Below are 24,998 nucleotides of genomic sequence, written 5' to 3' on the forward strand. Positions count from 1 at the left end.
TCATTCCAAATCAGTTTCCCCTCCTGGGTCCTGAACACACTTCTCCGTCTCTTTCCACATCTCTTTCCATCACCTCCTTCCCCAGGCAGCATGCAATAAGGGAGGCAAACCCAGCGGGGAGTGAGGGAAAGGTGGGCTCCAGAACCAAAACCATTTAGTGCCTTTCAAAGGCACACAGGTCCTTCCTAGTCTTGGTGACAGAACACCAGAAGAAATTATTGACTCCGTTAACTACCTGAAATATGTTATATCTATGCCTCCAAGCAAAGCTAAAATAGAGACATCAAACTAATTGGGAATTGGGAAACAGAGTCCTCAAGCATCATCTCTTCTCCTTCTCCTTGTCCCACAAGCACCAGTAAACACACACACACACACACACACACACACACACACACACACATACATATATATACCCCAAACATCTTAAAATTTGAGTTTCAGCCAAGCATTGACTAGCTGTATGATCTTGGACATGTCCCTTAAGCCTTCTGGGCCTGGATCTCTTTAGCGAGGTATAGGTTTTATCTGGTATTCTTGCTCTCCTGCCTAAGTCTTCATTACCAGGACTGATGCTCAGTCCTAAACCTAGCAGTCAGATGGGGGTAAAGGACAGACTCCTTTTCCAGGTCCCCATCAACAACTTTTTCCTCTGGACCAGTACTCACTTCTCGCCTCTCCCACCTCACCCCAGAGCAAACTCCCCACCCCAGGGGGATCCTCGCCCTGAGGATCCCACATCACACTCCACCCGCCTTAGATCAGCCCCAGTTCAGGCCAAGTTTGGTTTTGGACATTGCCTACCCTCCTTTGGGGCCGGGGGGCCGGGGGGGGGGGCAGTGGTGGTCCCGTGCAACACTGCTGTCTGGCACAGTTCTGCTCAGTCCTACCTTGGTCCCCCTTCCTGTTGGCAGGAGCTCAGCTGACCCCGTACCAGCTAGGGCATCTCCGGGGGTTGCTGAGATGATGAGGAAGTGCTGAGACAAAAGCGAAGGCACCCCAATGTTGACTGGATTAACACTTTGCTACAATGCAGCTCCACGCTTCCCTTTCAGAGTTATTCTCCCCTCCATCATCCCCACTCCAAGGAAATTACGCTGACTCACACATAACACTGTGGCTCTTCCAACCAATCTCCTCGTCTTCACATATGCTGTTCCCTCAACCTGGGATGCCTGCTGCCCCCTACCTGTCACCCTCCATCCCAGCTTAAATACCATTTCCTCCGAAAAGCCTCCACCTCTCATCCACATGTAAATGCCTTCTCCTGGGTAGGCCAGCTTCATGCTGTTTTGACATTCTTGCAGGAAAGCTCCTAAACTTGTATGGTTTGCTCCATGACCAAGACAGTAATAGCAACACCAAAACCAGAACAGGGTGGGAGATGGGCACGTGGGAATCAAGGACAGGAAGTCTGTGCATTAGCTCCAGAATCAAAAATATGGCCTCAGAGCAATCCACAGTTGAGTATCAGGAATCAGTCCCATGTGCATTTCCCCCATAGACCATGAGCTCCCTGGGAGTGGGGACCAACTTCTAGGGTAGAGCTTGGCATGTGGTTAGTGCTCAATGAATGGGTCAAATGGAAAAGAAAGGGAAAATGAATGGATGATTGAGATGCATAATGTCAAAGCTGGAATGAGCTTAAACAAGGTGTGAGAACACATTAGCTAATCCGGTTTGTTCAGAGGAATTCTCATCAGCAAGTTTTCTTGACTGGTCCCCTTTCAAAGGCTGAGATGCTGCCTCTTCAGGAAATCTACCTGAAACTCACAGAGCAGGCAATGATGGAGGGACAGGGGCAGCAGGCAAGGACCCAGGGGACCAGGAGTGTAAGGAATCCTGGCCCAGAGGCACCTTCTATCTCTGCCTGTATGTCTTCTCTTCCACTCCTACCCTGGGGAGAACCCCTTCCTGCGCCCAGTATCTGGTACTCAAATTGCCACCCAGGGTAGCAGATACTGTTCTCCTGAAGAACCACTTCTAGGATATTCAGAAACTCCTTCTGCTACCACTCTCCAAGGCTCCCTGGGACTCCAGGATGCTCTGGAGTGAAGCACACTCAGAGATACTATCCACAGGCTCACCAACTCCTATATTGAAAAATGGTGCACAGGAGGGATCAGAACGTAGCAGATGGGGAGAACATGTTTGCAAAAGCTAAGTGGCTGTGATGGGTTTCCTCTCTCCTCCTCTCCGCCTCGATGTAGAATCACCAACTCTGTGCTAAGCTAGTGGAAGAGGCTTGACTCTGAGGGAATATGAACATTTTTTATGCTTAGCTGTTCCAGCCGTAACGATTTTTATCCTATTACTGCTAAGTGACGAGTACAAGGAGAGAAATGATGATGATCTTTGGCAGCCATTCCAACCGAGTAAATACAAGGAGGCGAGAAAGGCGATCCCAGACTGGGCCACTGCCCCTTCATTTCCCAGGATGAAAAGGAGCAAAGGAAAAATGTCTTCCTGGTGAGATGTATCGAAGTGTGGAATTTTCTCTCCAGGCAAGCGATGGGTATCCCACTGTTTGAACCATTTAGCACTGCACTGGACAAAGGCTGGGAGAGTATGCTGAGGGGAACAATCAAACCAGCCGGCCAGGAGGAGGTGACCTAATGAGGCTTCCCAGCTGTAACGCCTTGCAGCTCACGGCTCATGGGCACAGTCCACCCTGCCACCTGCTCCCTTGCAATCAAAGCAAACCCATAATAAGTATTGCTAGGCAACAGCAAAAATACACGTTTGCTTTATCAAAATATTTCCTCCCATCTTGAGGGGTGTGCCTCCGTTTAATGGCTTCTTGTCTGCCAGATGTTTTATGTGCTACTTGGATGATGGCAAATCCAGCTGTTACCACCAAAATGTGGTGACAGTGGGGGGGGGGGAGGGAGGGACACCTGGAAAATGAGGACTATTTGTTGGACCAGTCAGTGCTTGATAAACAGGAGAGCTCCCCTGGGAAATCTTTTCAGGCTCACCCCAGCTAGCCGCTATCTCTTCCTTACACTGAAATAGTTACTCATGGCACACTACCCCCACCCCGGTAAAGGCAGCCACGTCTTTATCCTCATGACCCCGCAGGGCCTAGGAAGTGTCCTGGGAGTTAAGGCTCTTGTAGGTATTAACAAGATTTTGGGTCTCAGGGGGGAAATGTGGCAGTAAGTTGCTCCGATGCAAGCACAACTTTTGGGTTCCCACAGAGGCAGGTGGGAGAGGCGAGTGCATGTATGCGGATACATCTGGAAAGAGAAGACCAAGCATAGAAGAACGCACTTATGTACAACTGCAGTGACTTGTGCACTGATAAAGCTTCAAGGCCACCTAGTCTGAGTGCAATGAGAACACAAAGCCAAGAAAGGAGCAGGGATGTGCGAAAGGCCATTGCTGGTCACCTGGTCCCCACGCCTTTCACAGGCCCTGGACCAGGGATGGGGAAACTGAGCTATGGCCAAGACATGTCTAAAGGCTGATGACAGCATGTTTCAATCTCAAGACCGTGAAGACTGCATTAGGTTAAATGTGGGTGGGCATGGGAAGGTTAGGCTGTCAAACTCAAAGGGTGAATGAGCAAAGGATCCACTTGAAACCATAGTTACTCATTTTCTAAACTATCCTGGGTGTGGACATCACTCACTGGCACCCCCACGAAGCCCGGGAATGGGGAGCTCCAAGCCTGCCTGCTGGCCTTGGTCATTCCACTCTCCAGGGCAACCCGGCCATCTCCACAAAATACCCTGGGCTCCCTGGCTCAGAGGACCAAGAGAACAAGGTGACTGTTCCATCCTGTATGGGGAAATGAAGCCCCCAGCCTCTCTGGGGCTGCCTTCCCACGCTGCCCCACCACGACGTCCTGGTCAGGGGTTCCACGCTGTCAGCGCATTTGGCTTTTACATAGGCCCAGCTGCCTGTTGGGTGAGAACTTTGGCAGCCTCGTCCTCCTCCTCACCCCACCTGCTGCCCCCCTCAGTCTCACAGCATCTTTGGATTCCTGAGTGATGCCCCCCAGTGCCCGCCTCTCAGCAATGCTTGCTCTAATGCTCAGCTAATAGTTCTGTCTCAGGCGCTGTCTGCACGCATCCTATAAATCAGAATCCAATTACTGTGGTAAGAAAATTGGAAGCAAATTTAATAAGCTCAGGCCACTCCCCCATGCTGTTTCTTCACTCTTCTCTTTCCAGTAATGAGGGAAAATGCCTTTTTCCTTTCACTGAGTCTGTTCTCCTGTCCCCTCATCTGAAGCCCCCAAGCATGGAAGGAGTGGACGAAGGGGGCTTCTTCTTGGCCCTCTTTCCCTCTTTGCACATGAGGCAGATGGGAGGAAATAGTCAAGTGTCTCTGTGGGCTTAACCCCCCTCTCATTTGTTCAACAAATGTTTCTGGAAATCCTAGCCCACACCAGGCTCTGTAATAGGTGCTAGCAAAGATGGGTCTCCCAGAAGGCCAAAGGCCTTGTCCTGTTGCTGGGGCTGCTGATGCATGTTGATGTTTCCCTCTTGAGAAGTCAGCTAACAAGTGGGGCTGGCTTAACAGCAATGGCTCTCACTGCAACTTTGCCCCTCAGGAGACATCCGGCGATACCTGGAGACATTCTGAGTTGTCACACGTCGGGGCTGCTCCTGGCATCTAGTGGGTGGAAGCCAGAGATGCTTCCCACCTCCTACAATGCACAAGACAGCCCCCACAGCAAAGTATGATCCAGCCCCAAATGCCAGCCACTGATTGAATCCCTGGTCTATAGGATATTGGCCACCAGAGGCCACAACTGGTCAGAGCTGTGACAGGCAGGGCCCAAGAAGGGCCCCAGGCACTGCATCCAGACGAAGTCAAGATACAGGGAGGCTGGACTCACAGGATTAAGGGACTTAGCTGGGGGTTTTAACCTCCTGGACACAGGCTCCGTGGGAAGCAAGGGCTGGAAGTAGGAGATCCTGGAGACAGAAGGTCACCCCCCCAGTGGGGCCCATCCGAGGGAAGAACACTGGGCTTTGCTGGTAGTTGCCGGAATTCTCATAGCACAAGAGTGATGTGGTCACAGGGTCAGCCCCATACCAGACTTAGCCTGGAGATGGCCTCTCCTGGTGCTAGCCTGGGGCTGTGCATACAGTTGGAGCTTAACACCCCTGCCATGGCGGCCGGGTCCCTTGTGCTGGCCTTCATTCCCAATCACTCATCCTCCCCCATCCCTGGCCCTCATTCCCAACCACCTGTCCTTCCCTCTTCCTGCTCTTTCAGATCAGGATCCACAAATCTGAAATTCTCTGCTCCCAGAACCCCAGCTCCCACAGGGCAAGGTTAGTGCCCTGAGGCAGACATATGGCTGATAGACTTTTCCCCTCTGTCTTCCCAAAGGGGGCCTGGATTTCATCTAAATCCTCTCTCCTCGTCTTGCTGCCATGCCAGCAGATCACACTCACTTAACAAATGCAACACGCTGCAGAGGGCCCTGAATAGGACCCAGTAAACATGAGTCCTTGGCAATAGTCTCAGTTCTTCCCCCACAACCAACACATATGTCCAGCCTTGTAAACCGCTTTCATTTCTGCCTCTCAGATCACAGACCAGGGTGAATGCACAAATTCATCCTATTCAACGCATCCCCTCGAACCTGTCTGGTCAGTGAACCCCCACCGCCTGCCCTCCTTCTGCAGGTTAGGGTACAGCTCTCACCCGGATGCATCTGCTCCTTTCCCGGCAGGAAGCATCCATTTGTCCTTCCAGAGGGTCTCGCCATCTGGACTCAGGACAAGGAGGGACCTGTCTGGGACCAGTGGGGCTTCTCAGCCTTCTGTGTTCTATTTGCTCTTCTCCTACGTGTAGTCTCTACTCAGGGAAATAAAATGATCTAATTTTTAAAGAAAATTATAGCGGGTATCAGGGAACATGATACGTGCTGGGGAATTTTAACAGCAATAATACAAGACTCTGACTTTAAGAAGCTTTCAGGATGGCAGCAGGGAGTGTTCGAGGCACAGCCGGTGCCCTGGATCTCTGTCTGTGGGGGTCTTCCTGCTGCTAAGGAAGAGTCTCGTGGGTACCATAAGAAGAGAGTTAAGTTTACAAACCCTCTAAGTTAGAAGCCACAGATACCTTATAGCTCATCGCTCTGGCTTTTGTTTATGTGGGGCAACCAGGACTCCAGCTCTGTTTATGAATGACAGTCACTGACAAGGCCTGGTTGAGCTGTTCCATGGGAAACATGCTATATAAGTCAAGGTTTCTGAGTTGTATGGCCTTGTTGGGGAAACTGAGTCTACCAGCCTTCACAGACTGCCAACTTAAGCACCACCAGACTGACCAGCCTCATAAGTCATGAAAATTCGTACTGCCCCGGTCATAAACCCGTGTCCACAAGTGGGTACCCGCAGACCCGAACAAAGGTAGAAAGCTAAGAAGCTCATGCCAGCCATACAGCTTCTCAATTTAACCATGCCTTCAAGGCCCTCTACCCCCCACAGGCCAGTCTGCCATTTGAAGCTGGTGCAAAGTGAAATTCTTGCAGGAGACACAAACTCCTGTCCATGGGCCATTAGTGCAGCTGGGTCTCTCAGTTGTGGGCTAGGAGGCCAGCACAGGGGAGCTGGGGTCGAGGCTGACCTGCTGATTCAGGCCTCATCAGGAAGCAAAGGGCCGCTTCGACTCCAAGAAGGATTGGTAATGAGGCAACGTGCCATCACAAAGGCTCTTCTTGTTTAGAAAGAACCTTCCTGCATTGTTCCAGGCCTGATCTTCGCAGCCCATCCAAAGGTGTGGCCTGACCAAGGACATGGCAGACTGGAGGCCGTGTGAACGGGCTGCTCTGAAGCAGACAGCAATGGCATGTAAAGAGGCCCCTCTGATTTTTCCATCTCACAGGACGAAGTGCGCCTGGGCTGTCAGAGGAAAGGACCTCCTCCAGCGACAGATGAGGCCACCAACCTGACTTCCCAGGGATCTGCCCATCCTGCCCTCCCTCTGTTTGAAAGCCAGGCCAGGCCATGGGACTCTGCCAGGGACAACGGGCCCAGGCTACAGGGTCTTTAGTGCTCTGTGACTTTGCGCTGAGGAAGGCAAGGTGCAGGGGGCTCCCCCATTCTCTCTGCAGGCGCTTGGGGATGCCTGGCAGCAGTGAGCAGCACAGAGAGGGTAAACTACCACATCACAAAACTTCAGCATCCAGCCGGCCACGGACGGTTTGCCTGCCCCCATTGTTGGCATGGGCACCGCGCAAATCAAGCCTGCTGTGGCTCTGTCATGACCTCAGGGAAGGGCAGAGAGTAATAAGGGGGAAAACAGGGAAGTACCTCAAATGGCGAGTGTCCGGGACGGCCCGATTGCTGGAGATCCGCTCGCTTTCCCGCTGGTTGAAAGCATACAGCTTATAGGGATCATCACCAATGCGCCACTTTTTGGCGTTCAGATACCGCCGCTCATCAAACTGGTCCCACGGGTCTTCCCAGTCAGTGTCCAAATTCTGTGTAGCACAAACGGGCAGTCCGTGAGAATGGCTCCCAGCCCTCCATCAGCCCTCTCTGTCAGCGCCCAACTGCAGAGAACGGAGTTTTCCTGGCACAGTCCAGCCCAAAGATGGGGCCAGAGGTAGGACGTTAGTAACACCCCCAGCAGCAATAACAGAGAACAACACAATGAAGACAGCTACCATTTGCTGAGTGCTATGTAGCAGGTGTTGTACGAGAACCTTTACCCACTTCTTATAGTAGTTCTAAGAGGTGGACAGTTCTCACATTCCCATTACACGGACAAGAAAACGGCCTGAATAAACTAAGTACCTTGCTCAGGATCCCACAGTTCGGAAGTGGCAGGGCTGGGACTTGGGTCCTAGAAGCCTGACCCCACAGGCCAGCTCTCCAGGGTAATTTGAGAACACCTGGCTGAAAAGTGCCAACACACAGCAGGTGCAAAATGAGTGTCATTCCCCCCTGTGCCACAGGAAGAGATGAGTAGTAGGGGCTCCATCTATAATGGTGTGCTACCCACCAGATGGACCCTGGTGTGTTCCTTTCTTCCTCCAACCCCGGACTCTGTGGTTATTTTTAAGAAGCATCAGTCCTCACCGTACGTGGAGACAGTGCTTGAGAATGCAGAAGGTGGCTTCTGTACTCAGGAAGGCTTCTGTACAAGGACTCTGTACTTGTTCCATCCTCCCTAAACTCTCTGTGCTGAGCTGGGAAGACACGTTTTCACAAGGCTTACAGGCTCGTTTGGTGGCCCAAAGCGGAGCGCAGTCTCCTGGGCCCTCCGGGGCCTCCACACAGCAGAGGAGGCAAGGAGATTTACACGGGGAGGGGACGGCTCCTGCCCAGAGCCAGGCCGCCTCGTCTGCCCTGCCCGCACCACCTCTGCAGCCACGCGGAGACTCTCCACCCAGCCAGCAAGGTGCGGGCTTCTAGAGCCTCCACAAGCTGGATGCTTCCCTCGATGGCCACTGCCCAGTGGGTGCTGACACCGTCACCTCTAGAGGAGAGCCACTGAGCCCTTTCAGGTTCGCCAAAGCAAAAAGCATTCTGTATCTCTGGAAAGAACCTATTGACCGGACTCTGCCCTGGAATGTGGGAGCTGGGGCTCTGGGGCTGGCATCATCACCAAGGATGAGATGCTCACTTATGTGTTTTGACCCTAGTTGCTGTGCAAGCGTATGAAAAGCTGCCTAGGTACTGTCCATCCCATCACCGACCAGGATGCCCTCCTGTACGTGGGGAGCCTGACAGGAAGGCCCCGGGGCAGGCCCCACACATGGCTAGGGCAGGCGCCCCACCCACAGAAGGCAGCTCAGAGGGGTGGCTTGCCAGGGTACACATTTATCTCAGATACCACTTGATTTTATCTAGTAATTGATCTCTCTCTCTCTCTCTCTCTCTCTCTCTCTCTTCCTGTTATCTCCTTTTGAAACAGCATTCTCCTGCTAATAGCACAGAATGAAGCTTAGGAAACCAGCGATTTTTATCCAATAATGGATCTTATTAATGTCTTGGGATACTGCTGCTATACAGGGGGTGGGGTGTGAGATCCTTGGCCTGTGCTGTGCAATGTCACAGCCTGACAGCTGTCACCCATGCTTGGGACATCACTACAGAGCGACCCTGACATCCTTCTCTGCAGAGAAGGGCCATGGGGCCCCACACCACCTCCCACTGGCTCATTCCCAGTTAGATTCTCTTCAGTTCTCTACATGGTAAGTTCCTACAGAGCTCTGTGCCACAGAGGGGAGATGCAGAGACAGAAGGCTGCAGAGGGGTTGCAAGGCCACAGAGAGACATGCACGAAGACACCCATGACACCTATGCCAGAGGGGTGAGGGAAATGGGGAGGGCTTCCTGGAAGAGGTAGCAAATGAATTAGTGCTTGAAAGAGGAGCGGACAGTTTGCTTTGCTTAAGAGGAAATGGGAGGGGAGAAAACAGGCATACTGAAAACCCAGATATATGGCAGGAAGACCCGGAGGAGGGGGAATCCGGTCAGGGAATGGCTAGCTCAGGGATGGGGAGGCCCAAAGCGGAAATTGCAAAGAGCACACGAGGGAAAGAAAGCTCTGAAACACAGCTGGGTCTGTATGAAGCGGGTCCAACGGAAAGGTCTCTGGCCACATGTGCAGGACGAAGTGGAGGGAAGAGACTGCCATAAGGAGCCCAGTTGGCAGGGGACCTCAGTAATCCAAGCTGGTGGGAAGGGAAGCCTGAACTGGGGCAGTGCTGGGGCATGGCTGGACAGCTCCATGAAGCAGTTGGAGGGGCAGGCCCTGTGGAGAGGCACCGCGGCTGGAGAAAGGGCAGGTAAACACCCCTTGGCCTCATCCCCTACTCTCTATTCACACCAGACCAAGCCCAGGACCAAGAGGGCGTAAGACTGGGTTGTTTGCTCCGCCCGGCGATCACCACCCTCTGGGCAGCAAAGCATCTCTGACGTCCCCACCAGGATCTGCCTCCTTGGGGTTGGTGCCATGGGAACTCAGCTGGGATTCTGGCCCCCAGAAAGCCTAGAGCCAGAGTAACAGTCTGGCTGGCGAGGGAAAGTGTCTGAACAACCAGTCAGAGGCATCCTTGGAGGGGACTGCTCCTTCCCATGGTCATATGTACAGAGCCGGTTCACACTTTGCTGCCCTGGGATCCACTTTGGGGGTAGGGGGGGAACTCTCTGCACCAGGAGCTTGGTTTTCCTATAATGATATCTGGATGTATTAAATAATAGCGAGCCTGTGTTTAAAATACTAACACTACCATCTGAATAGCAATTTCTATTTTACAAGGCAGCTTGCACATATTGGCCCAGAACGCATGCACACACAACCCCATCTGGACAGGGAGGGATGGGTATAGAGAGGCTAGCTGGCTGGCTTGCCCAAGCTTGATGGCAAAGGGACTGGTGACTGAATCCTTCCTAGAACCTCCCAACACCTCGGTCTGTTCTGTCTTATCATGGAAACAAGCCAGGGGTATCTCCTCTGCTGAGAGTGAGTGGGCAGAGAAACCACCCCCCCTTGAGGAGTGAGGTGGGGGGGCAGACCCAAAGGAAGGGCCAGCCACTCTTTCCCTGCCTGCCCCCATATCAAAGTGGCTGTAGCCCTCCCAGGATTTTTGAAGGGTCCCAGACTCCACCAGATATTTCCGGAACTAACTTGGAGTTGGTTTCCAAGCTCTTCAATGCATGAGTCCCCCTGCTCAGTCTCTGCGAGTCCAGAGTGCAGCACACGGTATCCAGGTTTTGGATTCCTTGCTTTTTGGCTCATGTGACCATCTGGGACAGTGCCTGAACACACACTTTAACCTCCGCAAACTTTCCTATTACAGGAAGAGATACTGCTCTCTTAAGAACACACACGAGCCCCTACGAGACCCCACTCCAGGACCGTGTCCCCTCTTGTGTGGCCCTCACCACCATCCAGCCGCCCCGCTGCCCCCCAGAAAGTTCACACTTGACTTTCTGACCAGAATTTACTCAGTCTGGAGTGTGTGTTTCTAATGGTAAGCACGATGCCACACACAGAAAACAAAAGACAATCTTTTCTATAGAATATACCTTATTAAGTCAGCCAAACCCAGCTTAAATAATTTGGCACCAAAGACGAAAGCTCAGAAGAACATCCAAGTGGCTTCATTTCTTTCCTCCCACCATGCTTTCATGAGACACCCCCAACCCCCTTACCTCCGTCCATCCCTGGCCTGCTCCTTCTGTTCTACTTTTACACTGATTATTTTGCACTAATACTATTAGAGCTAATTATGTGGCTATTATTTTCCACTAATGCTCTTGTCTCCTCTCCTTTCCCAAGCTACCAGTTCACTTGTTACCCTAAGTTTCTTCCTTTTCGCCATCAGAACGTCTCTATCACTTGATGAGGCCTCTGTCCCATTCTGAACTGTGCTGATTATTATCAAACCTCTCAAACTTACCCTATGACAAAAGGACTAACATTCTGGGGGGACCCCTATCACGTGTCATTTACATCTAATCCTCACAATCACAGATGCCAATTTGACCATTCCCATTTTACAACTGGGGAAACCAAGGCAGAGAGAGATTCAGTGACTTGCCCAATGTCACATGGGTAGTATGTTCTAGAGCCAGGATTTGAACCCCTGTAGCCTGGCTCCAGCTCCTATGCTCCCAGCTATTAGGTGACACTGCCTTATCACAGCCTCACTGCCATCTTCTTGGGTCATCTTCAAAGACTATGTGTGTGTTTCCCATCATTTTTCTCAGCCAACTTCTTTCTCTGCATGGGGATCTTCCTCCCTCAAAGGGTCTCTGTGCCCCCTTCACCATCACCCCACCCGTCTATCACTCTCCTTTCTGGGCACCTAGTCTCCGCCCAGCCATGGCAGGAAGGGTACAATTCTGCAGGCAGATTCCTATGGGAAGGTTGGAATATGCTAGGCTAACACATGGGAGATCAGAATTGAAAATAATGATATAACTTTTTAAAGATGAGATCATTCATCTATCCATCCAATGTTTGAAACTCCAGCATAACGTTCCATTGCCCAGTGGACGTCCCTCCTGGGTCCAGACAGGGACACAGAGGTCCCAAGTAGCTCACTCCAAGCTTCAAAGGACTCCAACTTCTAGAAGTTTCCTTCTAATATTGAACCAGAATCTGTCTCCTGGCATTATCTCCCTTCTGTGTCTGTTTTTTCCCCCAGGCTATTTGATACAACTCGAATCTTTCTCATACCTTTTGGATATTTAGCTATATCTACTGCGTCTTCTAGGGCTTAACCCCTGGTACCATCATCGTAGTGTCAAAAATGGACACAGAGGAGTGCAAAACATATAATAAAGGGTCCAGGAGAACAAGACCAACTAAAAAGTTTGATAGGGTTCATCGAAGAATTCAAACACTCTGGAAACCTTTCCATACATGTAGTAAGAGAAGAGGAAACACTGCTCACAATGGAGTAACTTTTCTTTTTATAAAAAAAAATTTTTTTTTTCACATTTATTCACTTTAGAGACAGAGAGAGACAGAGCATGAATGGGGGAAGGTCAGAGAGAGAGGAAGACACAGAATCTGAAACAGGCTCCAGGCTCTGAGCTGTCAGCACAGAGCCCGACGTGGGGCTCGAACTCACGGACCGCAAGATCATGACCTGAGCCGAAGTCGGTCGCCCAACCGACTGAGCCACCCAGGCGCCCCTAACTTTTCTGTCCAGGTTTGCTACACGGGAGCTGTTCTGTGAAAATGCTGTACCTATGGTAATGTCTGCCATTTATCAGAAAACCAAAATTAATCCCACAGCCCCCCTGTCAGAACCTTAGAGGGAAGCAGTGAATGAGGGGTGCCCCAAATTATTTCTAATTTGCACAGACCTAACATACAATGACAACTGTATTCCCAATTTCCAAATGAGGAAATTGAGGCCCGGAGGATAAATGGTCTGCCCAAGTTCGCATAGCTGAGAGGTGTCTATGTCAAAGCCGGTAGACCCGGGCCGGGTTCCAAACTCACTACGGACACTGAAGTTCCCACCTTCGCATGTGGACAGCCTCGGTTTCCCAGCACCAAGGCGAGCGTCCCTGCATTCTGCCCCCAGAGGTTTCTGCTTCCCGCACCTCAGCAGACCAGACACTCACGGGGGCCTTCATACAACCAGATCCTGCATCAATGACAACAAACTGTGTTTTAAAAGTGTATTTCTGGGCTTTCTATAAGGAAAATCTTCCATATGAGAGGCGGGGTGAGGCCAGGGGAATATACAGGGTGTTGAAACTAGAGTTGGGAGTTGAATGGGAAGCAGACCAAATGTGACGCTGCCCTGAGGGTAAAGGTCATTGAGAAAGTAAACCTTGACCCCCAAAATGGAGAAACTGAAGCCACATCTTCCACAATTAAGGCCAGGAAGAAGGACTAAGTGGTCCCAGATCAGTTGTAGCCCCGGCTCCCAGCAGAAGCAAATGTAATCCTATTTAGAGAAAAGCATCTCCAATTTAGGTCCCCAGGATTCCCACAAAGCTCATCAAAAGGTGAAATCACAACAGAAGAGCAGACACACAGGGAAACAAGTCACTGTTAGTGAGAGTTAGTGGAAACTATAAACAACAGATTTAGATCTTCCAAAGACTTCAGATGTAAGAGTTGGGGATACAAAATAAAGCAGAACTGTAGATAAAGTGGTTAAAAAATGGAATAAAAAAATGAGCCAAGAACAAAAGCTCATTGAAAAAGAACTGAGCATAACTTTTAGAAAGAAGAAAGTATAATAACGACTGAAGGGCAATATCAAACAGGCCAAAGAGAAACGTTTCTCATTAGCTGCAAAGCTTTTTTGCTGGAATTCTGCACCTCCCTTACCCCCGTGAAGCAGGCAGGCCAGTCGTGTTGTTCCCATTTCACAGATGAGAAAACAGGCTCAAAGAAACAAAGGAGCCTGCTTAAGACCACATGGATTGGGAGTTCACTACGAACACTCGAACCCAGGGCTGTTGGCTTCAAAGCTTGTGTTCCCTCAACATCACCAGGACATGTTTTTCATCAATCCAGGACATGTTTTACCCCCTTGCTGGGCGGTCCTTAAAAATGGAGGAGTATCTGGTCACCCCAGCACTGTTCTAATGTCCACCCAGCTGGGGACTGACCTTATTTTTCCAGCAACCAGTCCAGAAAGTGAAGAGGACAGAACAATCTCTAAGTCCTGCCTAGAGTGAATCGTCTGGGAAAGGAAGGACCCTGGGAACAGACTCCTCCCGGTGTGCAGGACAAACCCCAAGAAAGAAGGAAGGGCCAGCCGGCCCTCCACTCACTGGGGCTCATGGCAAGGGAAAGAGCTGGAAAATCCTTTTCCCTCATTTAGGGACAGCACATCAATTATGGATTATTAGATAAGATCTTCATTTTAATATTTCCACCATGTATTATCACCTCTTCCTCTCACTGGAATTCTGTCTTGGGAGTTATTTAACTGATGTGCAGAAATCTAAATTTAATTTATTATGATCTAACTCACTTTAGAAGCCAAATTACCCTGCACTGGAGAAGGATCAAGTCAATATCCCACTTGGCTTTCTATTTATCTTCTGCAGGGTTTTCTCTCCTCTTCAGGATTCATTTTATCTCGGGTGCCAGTAATAAATTTAAATTTTCCTGTGAATTAGGCAATTGCTCCTTCAATGTTGGAGTTTAATGGTTAGTATTAATTACACGAAAGTCACTCCTTAAGGAATGTGATAGATGGAATGGACATATAATAGAGGGGGAAAGGGCTATTTCTCGGATCAAATGAGGTAGCATGTAATCAGCAGGAATGAGTTTACTCTTCTATTCTAGGTCTTTCCATTTCTTCCCCACTTTCCTTTCACAACTCACACCCTCCCCCCCCCCCCCCCCCCCCCCACCATAGAGCCAGGTGATTAGAAAATGAATCTGCTGGGAGCTGCTTGCTGTGACTTCTCGGAGCCCCTGGAGGGCCTGCCAGCCTGGATGCCAAGCCTAGAACCCTCTCTCATGCTGGCTTCTTTCTCCATCTGCTTCCAATTACCCTCACCAAACCTCTGACAGCAAGAACCGCCACTGCCCAGCTCTCTCCTCCCTGCCACTGTCCCAACATCCACACGCCGCCTGTATCCCAACTGCACACCACATGCAAATACGACTTTGTAGCAGGCTTCGAGCTTTCTGGAAGCAGAGAAGTTCTGATAATTATTTTAATTGCCTGGAAACTCCAACTGAGAAATATAATATGATTAATGGAATGGACAGAAGCCCGGCTTTTGTTTCTGGAATAGAACAAAGGAAACGCACACAATTTGGACTGTATATGGAGATTAATTTGCTTACTAATTAGCACGAGAGGGAGGTACCAGGGAAGTGTAAGTCTGCGTGGCCGGGGAAGAAGGGCTGGCTTCCCCGCAGATGCCTGGGTACGTGAGCATTCATGCTGATGTGTCTGCTTCCTTCCTACCCAGAGTCCTATAAATTCGAAACCCAGAGACCCTTTACGTGGACAGGCATCCCAAATTGCTTATCGCTTGCTAAAAGAATACTCCCAATTGTTGGTGGGCATGAGGCCAGAGAGAGAGTCAGCCCTACTCACATGCATTTCTGCGTCCTCTCCTGCGGGTTCAAAGACTGCAGCAGTAAGCCAGGACTGGAACACCAAAAGCCTCCCCCCTTCCAGGTCTGGAATCCAGAGAGCAAGAGATCGGGGAGGGGAGATAGCCAGGGACCCCCACGGGGCTCAGGAGAAAGAGGATTTGGTGGACTGCACAGTGGCACAGGCAGATGGATTTGTCTGCCACCAGGAGGCCAATGCTGGAGGACAGCATGCACGAAGAGATGGAACCAGTGCCCAGGGGAGACTAAGCAAAGCATCTGGATGTGGGACGAGAAGAGCTGGAAATGGGCTTAGGAAAGGAAGCCTCCGGCTGGACACAGCAGGACGCTGCAGCACACTGTCTCTGGTGTGGACCGCTGAGCCATCTTGGGCGCATGGTCACCTCATCAGACCAAGGGTGGGTCTGCAAGGGCAATGCTGTAGCCATCTTCCAACGTGGCCACAGGGGCCTCCGGCAGGACTGAGATGGGGCCTTGAGGTCAGAGCCTCACCCTATGGGAAGCAATTTCTAGAAGGAACTAATAAAGCACTACAAACAAGATTCAGATTTCTCAGGGACAGAAGAAATCTCTTTCCCAAAGTCCAGCTCCTCTCCCCTCCTTTGCCTGAACAGGGCTGGGAAATATCTTCAGGCATCATCACGAGGCCCGTTTGCCTCAAGGAACACTTATGGAGCCAAGCAATTTTCAAGGGGCCCTACTGAACCTAAGCATCTAGCAGGGGTCACAAACGAACGTGCCTTCAGGGTCACTGAGAACAGAAATGCCAGTGGGTACCTTGTAAGTACCTCACAACACCTGCCTACTCACACTCTTTAAACCTACCCTTTGGGTGAGGCAAAATATGCCTATGGGCTGAATTTGGCCTGAAGGCCATCAAACCATGACCCTGGGGCAGGAATGGAATAAAAGGAAAAGGGTAAAGATAAAGGAGGGAAGGATGACTTAAAGGGAACAGCACTCACATTACCGGTTCTGTTCTTGTGACTTCTTTTCCCCTTCCAGGGGCGCCTTGTACATCTCAACCCAACTCCCCTGGTCAGATCTGCAGCTGCAAGAGTGTCTGTGTGTGGGAAGGTGGCACACACCTTGGGCAGAGAAGGGGTGCACCGCACCAGGGAGGATCCTGTAATCTTCCACGGTTCCTTCGATGTCATAAAGAGAACGCAAGTCAGGAAAGCTGGATCCCGAGTCTGGCTCTGCTCCACACGACCTTTCAACTGCGTGTGGTCAGTTTCTCCCTCCGTCCTGAGAGCAGTACTAACCCTTACCCCGCACAACTTTACAGGTCCGGATTAGATCTTCAAAATGAGATACGGCCGGAAAAATTGCTTGGCAAAACATAATGCGTGTGTAACATATTATTATTGTCAACACTGCTGCAGTTACTATTATTTCTTTGGGGGACTGAATGCTAATGGAGAGAAAAGGCAATTTACAGCCAGCCACTTTATGTTTAGCTTCGTCCTTCTTTGTGGCGGAAACGTGGTCTCTGACAGCATCGACAGGCAACTGACCGTATGCATCACCTGACTGTCCAGCTGTGATGAAAGCAATAGGTCATTATCAATGCTGATGTGTCCTGGGACCTGGCAGCACTGGTCTACCCAAAAGTTCCATCTCAAACGTGGTTTTGAGCTCAGAGCCACTCAAATGATGAGACAGAAAACGATTTTAAGAAGTAATAGTTAAGGTTATCTCCAGCTTGGCAGGCTAGAAGCTAGCATTATGGGACCTCTGAGCTAACCGCCTTTTAACAAGTGTGGAGGTGGGGGCTTGGGGCCAGCACAGAACCTGTGCGGCCGACTCTGGGGAGAGACCCAGGGAATTTTGGGGGAGAAGCCAGAAGCCTGAGCCTACTTGAGACCCCAAGTCTCCATCAGACCAAGGAACCTGAACGTCAGGGCTCCTGCTCGACTGTGGGCCCCTCTCCTCTTCCGGACACATCAGCTCTGGAGGGGCTCCTCTGGGCCTCCTGGGACTTGGCTTCAATGGCCAGTCCTACAGCCGGACTCGCAAGGAATGTGTTTAGTGAGGTTTGCGGCTTCCCCACATCTCCCTCTGGGTTCTTCCCAGACAAAGGTGACCTTGGCAAAATCAAGATGGAGATAGCCTTGGGAAGCCAGGGAAAAGGACTGATGTGGAAAGGTGATCAATTCTCACACCAGACACCGCTCAGAACACCCACAGCTAGTAGTGTGTAACATGTACTGCGCCCCAGGATCTGTCCTGAAATAGTCACTTGCTGCATCCTCAGGACAAGCCCGAAGCAGATGCCATCGTGAACCCTATGTTACTGAAGGGGAAACTGAGGTTTGAGAGGCTAAAGGGACTTGGCCAAGTAAGCTGGGATTAAACCCGGGCAGGTGGGCCCTGTTGTTCCTTAAGCAGGACCTGCCATAGCAGGGGGTCGTGGGTGGAGGGCTCCTGACCCAGCGCCGGCCTGGAGAGGGACAGGGAAGAGGAGGGAGGAGGCACTGCCGTTCTGCCAGGTAATCCTGGAAATACCTTTCCTAATCCGCACGCTAAACTCGACTCTGGCTGGAAAAGGAGTTTCCGAGTCAGGTGTCCCGTAAGCCCTGTCATTCATTCCCCAAAGGTGACGTTAGCAAGAAGCCTCAAGCTCTCGGCTGAGAATTTGTTCCCTTCCCTCCTATGCCTCCGAGGTGCAGGCTAGATCTCCCCAGATACTGTGTGCGGCGAGGGCCCAGAGCTTAGTGCATTTTCTATCTGCTCTGTAAATAAGGTGACTTCCAGATACCCTCTAGCTCCCTCAAAACTAGGTCAGCTGCTGAATATGGAGGTGTGGGATTGGAGCGAATGACTTTGAAATGACTTTATCTGCAGGACCCCATGGGGGCCGCTGGCTGGCTTTTATGAAAGGGGCTCTTTTTATGTCAAAAGCAGACCCACAGTACCCAGACGACATGCCTGCTGAATCTGGGTGGGGGTGGGATGCTCGCCTCTGCCAAGGGCAAATTTAGTGCTGCAGGCGACACAGCAAGTGATAATGGCAGCGAGCTGAAAAACCAAGAGAGATCCTTCTGAGCCTGTCCTAAATACTGGCCATCTTTATGACACAGTGAGAACGTGAGTCACACCCTGTCACAGAAACGATAAAAAAGAGGTTTATGATGCACCTGCTTGTAAAGAAGGCCCCCCACTTCCCTCACTTTAGGAAGCACAATAATTGCTCCCCAAAGGACATGCTGGTCACCAACCATTCTTGTCCATTCATCAGAGTGTCTGGGGCATGATCCCTTCTGCAGGTGCATCCTGAACTGTGAGGGGGTGGAAAGCGTAGTAGGAACACTATTTAAAACCCCTCTTACACGCTAACTCAACTTTGTTTAATCCACAGTGGCCTTCCCTTCGCTGTTTCAGAATCAGGCATACTCTCCCTTTAATCACATCCGGGACTCTATGGGAATCCAGATTTGCAATTCAGATACATTGGGAAGAGATTAATCACTTGCCAGAGCTGTTTGGGTTTATGTTTTACTTTACAAGAGCACTCATTCGCTTTATTTTATAAGAGCACTCATATATAAAATTCCTTTAAGTAATCCATTTTCTTCATGCATTAAAATTAGATTCTGGTGACAAAGAAAATTCAGTATCTGAAATTTTCCAGAGCACTCTTCCGGGAAACGAAGTCAAAACTATCAAAGCTCTATTGCCCTGTGCCTCTCTGCCCAGCCCACCCACTTCTCATCCTGGACACACGGTGGCAGGGATCCAAAGCCCTCTGGTCCACAGTCCCGGAGCAGGACACTTTTCCTCCTGTGTTGTGTTATGCTTGTGAGTGTGACCACTATGTCTCTGGTTTCCGCTCTGCTTCCCAAGGGGGCGGTCAAAGCCAAGGCCCAAAGCTGCCTTTTCAGATTTTCAACACCACCTTCTTTCTTCAACTTCCCAAGGATCAGCTTCTCTCTGAGGGTCCTTCCATCAGGAACTTAGCTCTGTCTCGTGTGCCTTCCTCTTGTGTCATTCCCTAAGTGGCTCAGTGCTGGGCTCCCCTGGCCTGGCTGTCTTGTGCCCCGTCGAAGAGCTTCTCCCAGCACATTAGACATCAAGGATTTCCAGGCAGCAAAGACGACAGAACGTACCTTCTGGTGTGCCTCTGAAATCGAGGCTGGGGAAAGAGGCAGCCGAGTGGGGGTGGCAGGAGGGCGCGGTGTGTAGAGAAAGTAGGTCATTAGTGGTAAAGACTGCAATTTTCAAGTGGTTGTTAATGCTTTGTTTATATGGATTTCTCCAAATGTGACATTTTAATGGCATCATAATTGTGTGATTACAGTGCAGTCGACACTGCTCGGGGAGGAAAGGCGACAGGGGCTCCGGTGACCTGCTGGGGGAGGCGGCTCCCTGCACGGGCAGCCAAGGGGACTGGCTCAGTCCTGCTCAGGCCAGGATGCCTGACAAGTATGAGAAGGAGCTCCCCAGAGGGCCTTCTGCTAGACAGGGCCACGGGTTTCTAGGAAACTCGCACCCCGCCCAGTCCCTTGGACAGAATCAATGGCCAAGAAGGGAGGAGGGAGATGAGGGCAGTTACTTGTCGCCCCAGAGGCCCACCCACAACAGCTGCACCACTTCCTTCACTCTGTGCATGTGTCATCCATTCATTTACTCATCTCTTCGGTTCTGTCACCGGAGGTTAAGGGCCAAGAGATACTGAGAAATAAGAGACAAAATTAAGTAAGAAGGGGAGGGTGGCAATGAAAAGGAGCCACACTGACTGGGTGCCTACCACTCACCGTCCCTTGGGTTCCAGGAGCCCCGTCTTGGGCTCTCCCACAAGCTTTGGCAACTCCTCAATCTCCTTTGCCGGCTCCCTCTCCTCCCTGGCTTCTAAATGTTGGGATTCTCATGGATGTAATCCTGATTCCTCTTCTTTTCTTCTTACTTGCTTACCACAGGCGAGTTCTAGTCCTATGCCTCCAACACCTCCCACAGGTGGCAAATTTCCCACAGAGCCTTCCAGCCTGGGTCTCTTTGCTGAGCTTCACCTCTGCACCACCCAAAGGCCCACCTAATATGCCCACTGGGTTGTCTCACCCTGAGTCCGTTCCAAATGGAACGCTCCAACTTCCCATCCCAACCGGCACCACCTTCTGTCTTTCCCATGTGAGGAGATGGCACCAGTATCTGTGCAGTGGCTCAAACAGGAGTCTGACGGTCATCCTGATGCCTCTTTCTCTCTCACCTTCACCTTCAGCCTGGTCACTCGAACGCCCCCCATATATCTGACCCATCACCCATGCCCTAAAATGGGTCTCCATCCAACCACCTGCCCTCTTCTGTCTCTACAATCATGCCCAACCACCACTGACTGCCACAGGCCCCAACTTGGCATTTCTACTCTTGGCCCCAACCATCCATTTTCCAGAGTCACCTTCTTTTTTTTTTTTTTTTTTTTTTACGTTTTCTTTTTTATTTTTGAGACAGAGAGAGACAGAGCATGAACAGGGGAGGGGCAGAGAGAGAGGGAGACACAGAATCGGAAGCAGGCTCCAGGCTCTGAGCCATCAGCCCAGAGCCCGACGCGGGGCTCGAACTCACGGGCCGTGAGATCATGACCTGAGCTGAAGTCGGACGCTTAACTGACTGAGCCACCCAGGTGCCCCCAGAGTCACCTTCTTAAAAGTACACCTGATCCTCTCTCTCCCATTCTAGCTCCAAACATCTCCAGGGGCTCCTGCTGCACTCAGAATACTGTCTCCACTCTACCATGGGCCCCCAGGCCCTGCAAATTCTCCAGCCTTGTCCCACTTCTCCCTTCCTCTTTGTTCATTATACTCCAGCCACACTGGCCTCTTCGGCTTTTTTTTTTAAGGATATATATATATATAATATTTATAATATGTATATATATGTTATATTTTATTTATATTTATTATTTACATTTTATATTATATATTTTTATATATATTTATATATTGTAAGGATATATATATTTATACATTATATATTAAGGATATATATATATTTAATTTTTAAAAATGTTTATTTATTTTTGAGAGAGAGAGAGAGTACGAGTGGGAGAGGGAGACACAGAACCTGAAGCAGACTCCAGGCTCTGAGCTGTCAGCACAGAGCCTGACACGGGGCTCAAACTCATAGACTGAGAGATCATGACCTGAGCTGAAGTCGGACACCCAACCGAATGAGCCACCCAGGCACCCTTTAAGGATATGTTTTTAAAGTTTATTTATTTAGGGGGGGGGACAAGGGCAAAGAGAAAAAGAAAGAGTATCCCAAGCAGGTTCTGCACTATCAGTGCAGAACTTGAACTCATGAACCGCAAGATCATGACCTGAGCTGAAGTCAGTTGCTTAACCAACTGAGCTACCCAGGTGCCCCTGGCTTCTTCAGCTTCTAAAACAAGACCAGCTTTTTCCCATCTGTTATGGGCTGAGTTGTCTCTCCCCAAGATTCATCTGTTGAGGTCTCCAGGGCCTCAGAATATAACCACATCTGGAAATAGTGCCTTTAAAGAAGTAATTAGGGCTAAATGAGGTCATGGGGGGGGGGTGCTAATCCATGTGACTATTTGGAGATAAGGCCAATAGATACTTACAGAGATGATTGGGTTAAAATAGCCATCAGAGTGGAGCCCTAATGTCACATGACTAGTGTCCTTATAAAAAGAGGTAGAGGTACCAGGAATATCCTCACACAGAGGAAAGGCCAAGTGAGGACACAGGGAGAAGGCGGCCACCTGCAAGCCAAGGAGAGAGGCCTCAAGAGAAAACAACACTGCTAGAACTTTGATCTTGGACTACAGGCCTCCAGAACTTCAAGAAAATAAATTTCTGTTGTTTAAGCCCCTGGTGTATGGTATTTTACCCTTAGCGAACAGGCCTCCATGCCTGCTGGGCTCTCTCCCCAGAATATTCTCTATCTGACCAACTCCTACCCATCCATCAGCCTCAGACTAAGTGCTGCATCTTTAAAGGGGCCTTCCAGGAACTTTAGGTTGAATCAGTCTCTCCTTATACTTTCCTAGAACTTTGTACTTCTCCTTCAAGGAATCTGGAAGTCCCAGTCTGCACCACGTAACTTTGTCTAAGTATATATTTCCTGTCTTCCTCCCTGACCAAGCCATTGCATTCTTTTTCTTTTTAATCTTTTAATGTTTATTTATTTTTGAGCGAGAGACACAGCATGAGTTGGGGAGGGGCAGAGAGAGAGAGGGAGACACAAAATCTAAAGCAGGCTCCAGGCTCCAAGCTGTCAGCACAGAGCCCGATGTGGGGCTTGAACCCACGAGCCATGAGATCATGACCTGAGCCGAAGCTGGATGCTCAAACAACAGAGCTACCAGGCGCCCCTAAGGCCATTGCATTCTTGACAGAAGAGACAGCCTTCTCCATACTCATCACTGACATCACTGGCACAGCTGTTGGCACGTGGTATATTCTCAAGTATTTGTTGAATAAGTGACTCAGCAGACAAGAATGATCTCATTAAGAGCCCCAGGATATGGATACCATGATTCTCATGTCATATACAAGCACAGGCTAGGAGGGGGAGAAGGAGATAGGCCCAAGGGCAGCCATCAAGGAAGGAGCAGGATTGGTGAAGAAACCGGGCCATCTTCCTACAAGAACTTGTAATGGCCCCACCTGTCCAGAGAAGGGAAGGCCAGCAGGGGCTCAGCCTGTCACAATACTTCAGGAAGCATGCCAGTCTTGGTTTGGGTCTATAGGGATGGGCCAGGCTGGCAGGAGCCTAATAAGGAGGGAACAGGGGGGATGGGAAGAGCGGATGCCCAATGGGGCTGGGTTTGCCATCTCTCTCCTCCAGTTTCTATCTCTGTGACCTTGGCAAGTGATTTAACCTCACCTTGGCAGCTAAGAACACCACCACCACAGCTGCCTATTCTGTGAAATCACGATGCTATTTTATGAAAGAATGGAATAAAGTAAGTAAAATATTGAGCACTGTGCCATGCATACACTAAGCACTCAATAAATAGCAGCTACATGTTTATTTGTTAGTAAAGAAGAAAACACCGTGTGTCTGCAGGGCAGGAAGTGATCTCACTAATGAGGCAGCGAGAAGCGTCCTAGAGGGAGCCAGGGGATCTGGCTTTCAGGTCTGCCTCTGCCACTACACCTGGTCCATGGGCAAATCACTTCTGCTCTCACTTCTGGGTCTCTGGCTAGTCTCCCCACCCATCACATGTAGGAGTAAGATAGAGAAGGCATTCTTTTTTTTTTTTTAATTTTTTTTTCAACATTTTTTATTTATTTTTGGGACAGAGAGAGACAGAGCATGAACGGGGGAGGGGCAGAGAGAGAGGGAGACACAGAATCGGAAACAGGCTCCAGGCTCTGAGCCATCAGCCCAGAGCCTGACGTGGGGCTCGAACTCACGGACCGCGAGATCATGACCTGGCTGAAGTCGGACGCTTAACCGACTGTGCCACCCAGGCGCCCCAGAGAAGGCATTCTTAATTATTTGATGAGACATGGCCCCCTTTCCAATGTGATGGAAGCCATGGACTGATTCCCCAGAGAAATGTCCTTATTTACATAGATGCAAATTTCTGCTTACAGCATCAAGGATCCAGTGCTACCCTAGTCCCAGGAGGCACCTGGCTGTCAAGTCCAGCACAGAGGAGTGAGTGCCTTCCTGAAAAGATGAGTTCACATGGGCAAACCTGTCTGATAGGGAAGAAATCAATGATGTCCTCCTTCTTCCCTTCCCAGCTACCCTTTAGGGGGCGGAAGCCAGCTCCCCAGCTCTTCCAGGCTCTGCCCATTTCATGCTGAGCACAGTAATGAGGCATGCTGTTCAGAGGGACCCCATAATTAGTCCCTGCCCAGTGCTGTGCTGTAAAAGGCAAAAACCTTGAGATATATTATCCAGATGTACAGCCCCCAGCCCTGGCTGCCATCTGGGCAGCCTGAGAAAACATCTCCAGAGGTCCATGAGGAAACAGCCCTGGGAGAGAACGTGGGGTGGTTTTCAGCAGCTGCCCAGAAGCTGAGGGTGTTTAAAATGGGGCAGGGACTGGGGCGCCTGGGTGGCTCAGTCGGTTGGGCGTCCGACTTCGGCTCAGGTCATGATCTCGCGGTCTGTGAGTTCGAGCCCCGCATTGGGCTCTGGGCTGACAGCTCAGAGCCTGGAGCCTGTTTCGGATTCTGTGTCTCCCTCTCTCTCTGACCCTCCCCTGCTCATGCTCTGTCTCTCTCTGTCTCAAAAATAAATAAATGTTAAAAAAAATTTTTTTTAAAAAATGGGGCAGGGATAAGAAGAGTGGGGATGTCAGCCAGTTTCAGGAACTTTTCTACTCCTTGGTGCCTCAGCTCCAAGTACAAAACATACTTCCTTGGCCTTTTCACAGAGCTGACCAAAAGATAGGCCCTGGGGATTTAGTTTGGGATCTGCATTTAATTTTTCACACTGCTGCTGGAATGACTTTTCTAAAATACAGTTGGATCCCATCC

The 24,998-nt window shown here is 50.2% G+C and overlaps 1 protein-coding gene across 5 annotated transcripts in view; it reads right to left on the reverse strand.

Annotated features, from left to right (window-relative positions):
- GALNT14 (polypeptide N-acetylgalactosaminyltransferase 14) overlaps window positions 1–24,998 on the reverse strand; it is a 209,955-nt gene that overhangs the window by 69,794 nt on the left and 115,163 nt on the right. For all 5 annotated transcript variants that reach the window (XM_058682956.1, XM_058682955.1, XM_058682960.1 and 2 more), the window contains exon 2: window positions 7,281–7,450. In XM_058682956.1, coding sequence (XP_058538939.1) covers window positions 7,281–7,450 — 170 coding nt within the window. The remainder of the gene's footprint in view (window positions 1–7,280; window positions 7,451–24,998) is intronic.

Source organism: Neofelis nebulosa, chromosome 9, assembly GCF_028018385.1.
Source record: "Neofelis nebulosa isolate mNeoNeb1 chromosome 9, mNeoNeb1.pri, whole genome shotgun sequence".
Lineage (NCBI taxonomy): Eukaryota > Metazoa > Chordata > Mammalia > Carnivora > Felidae > Neofelis > Neofelis nebulosa.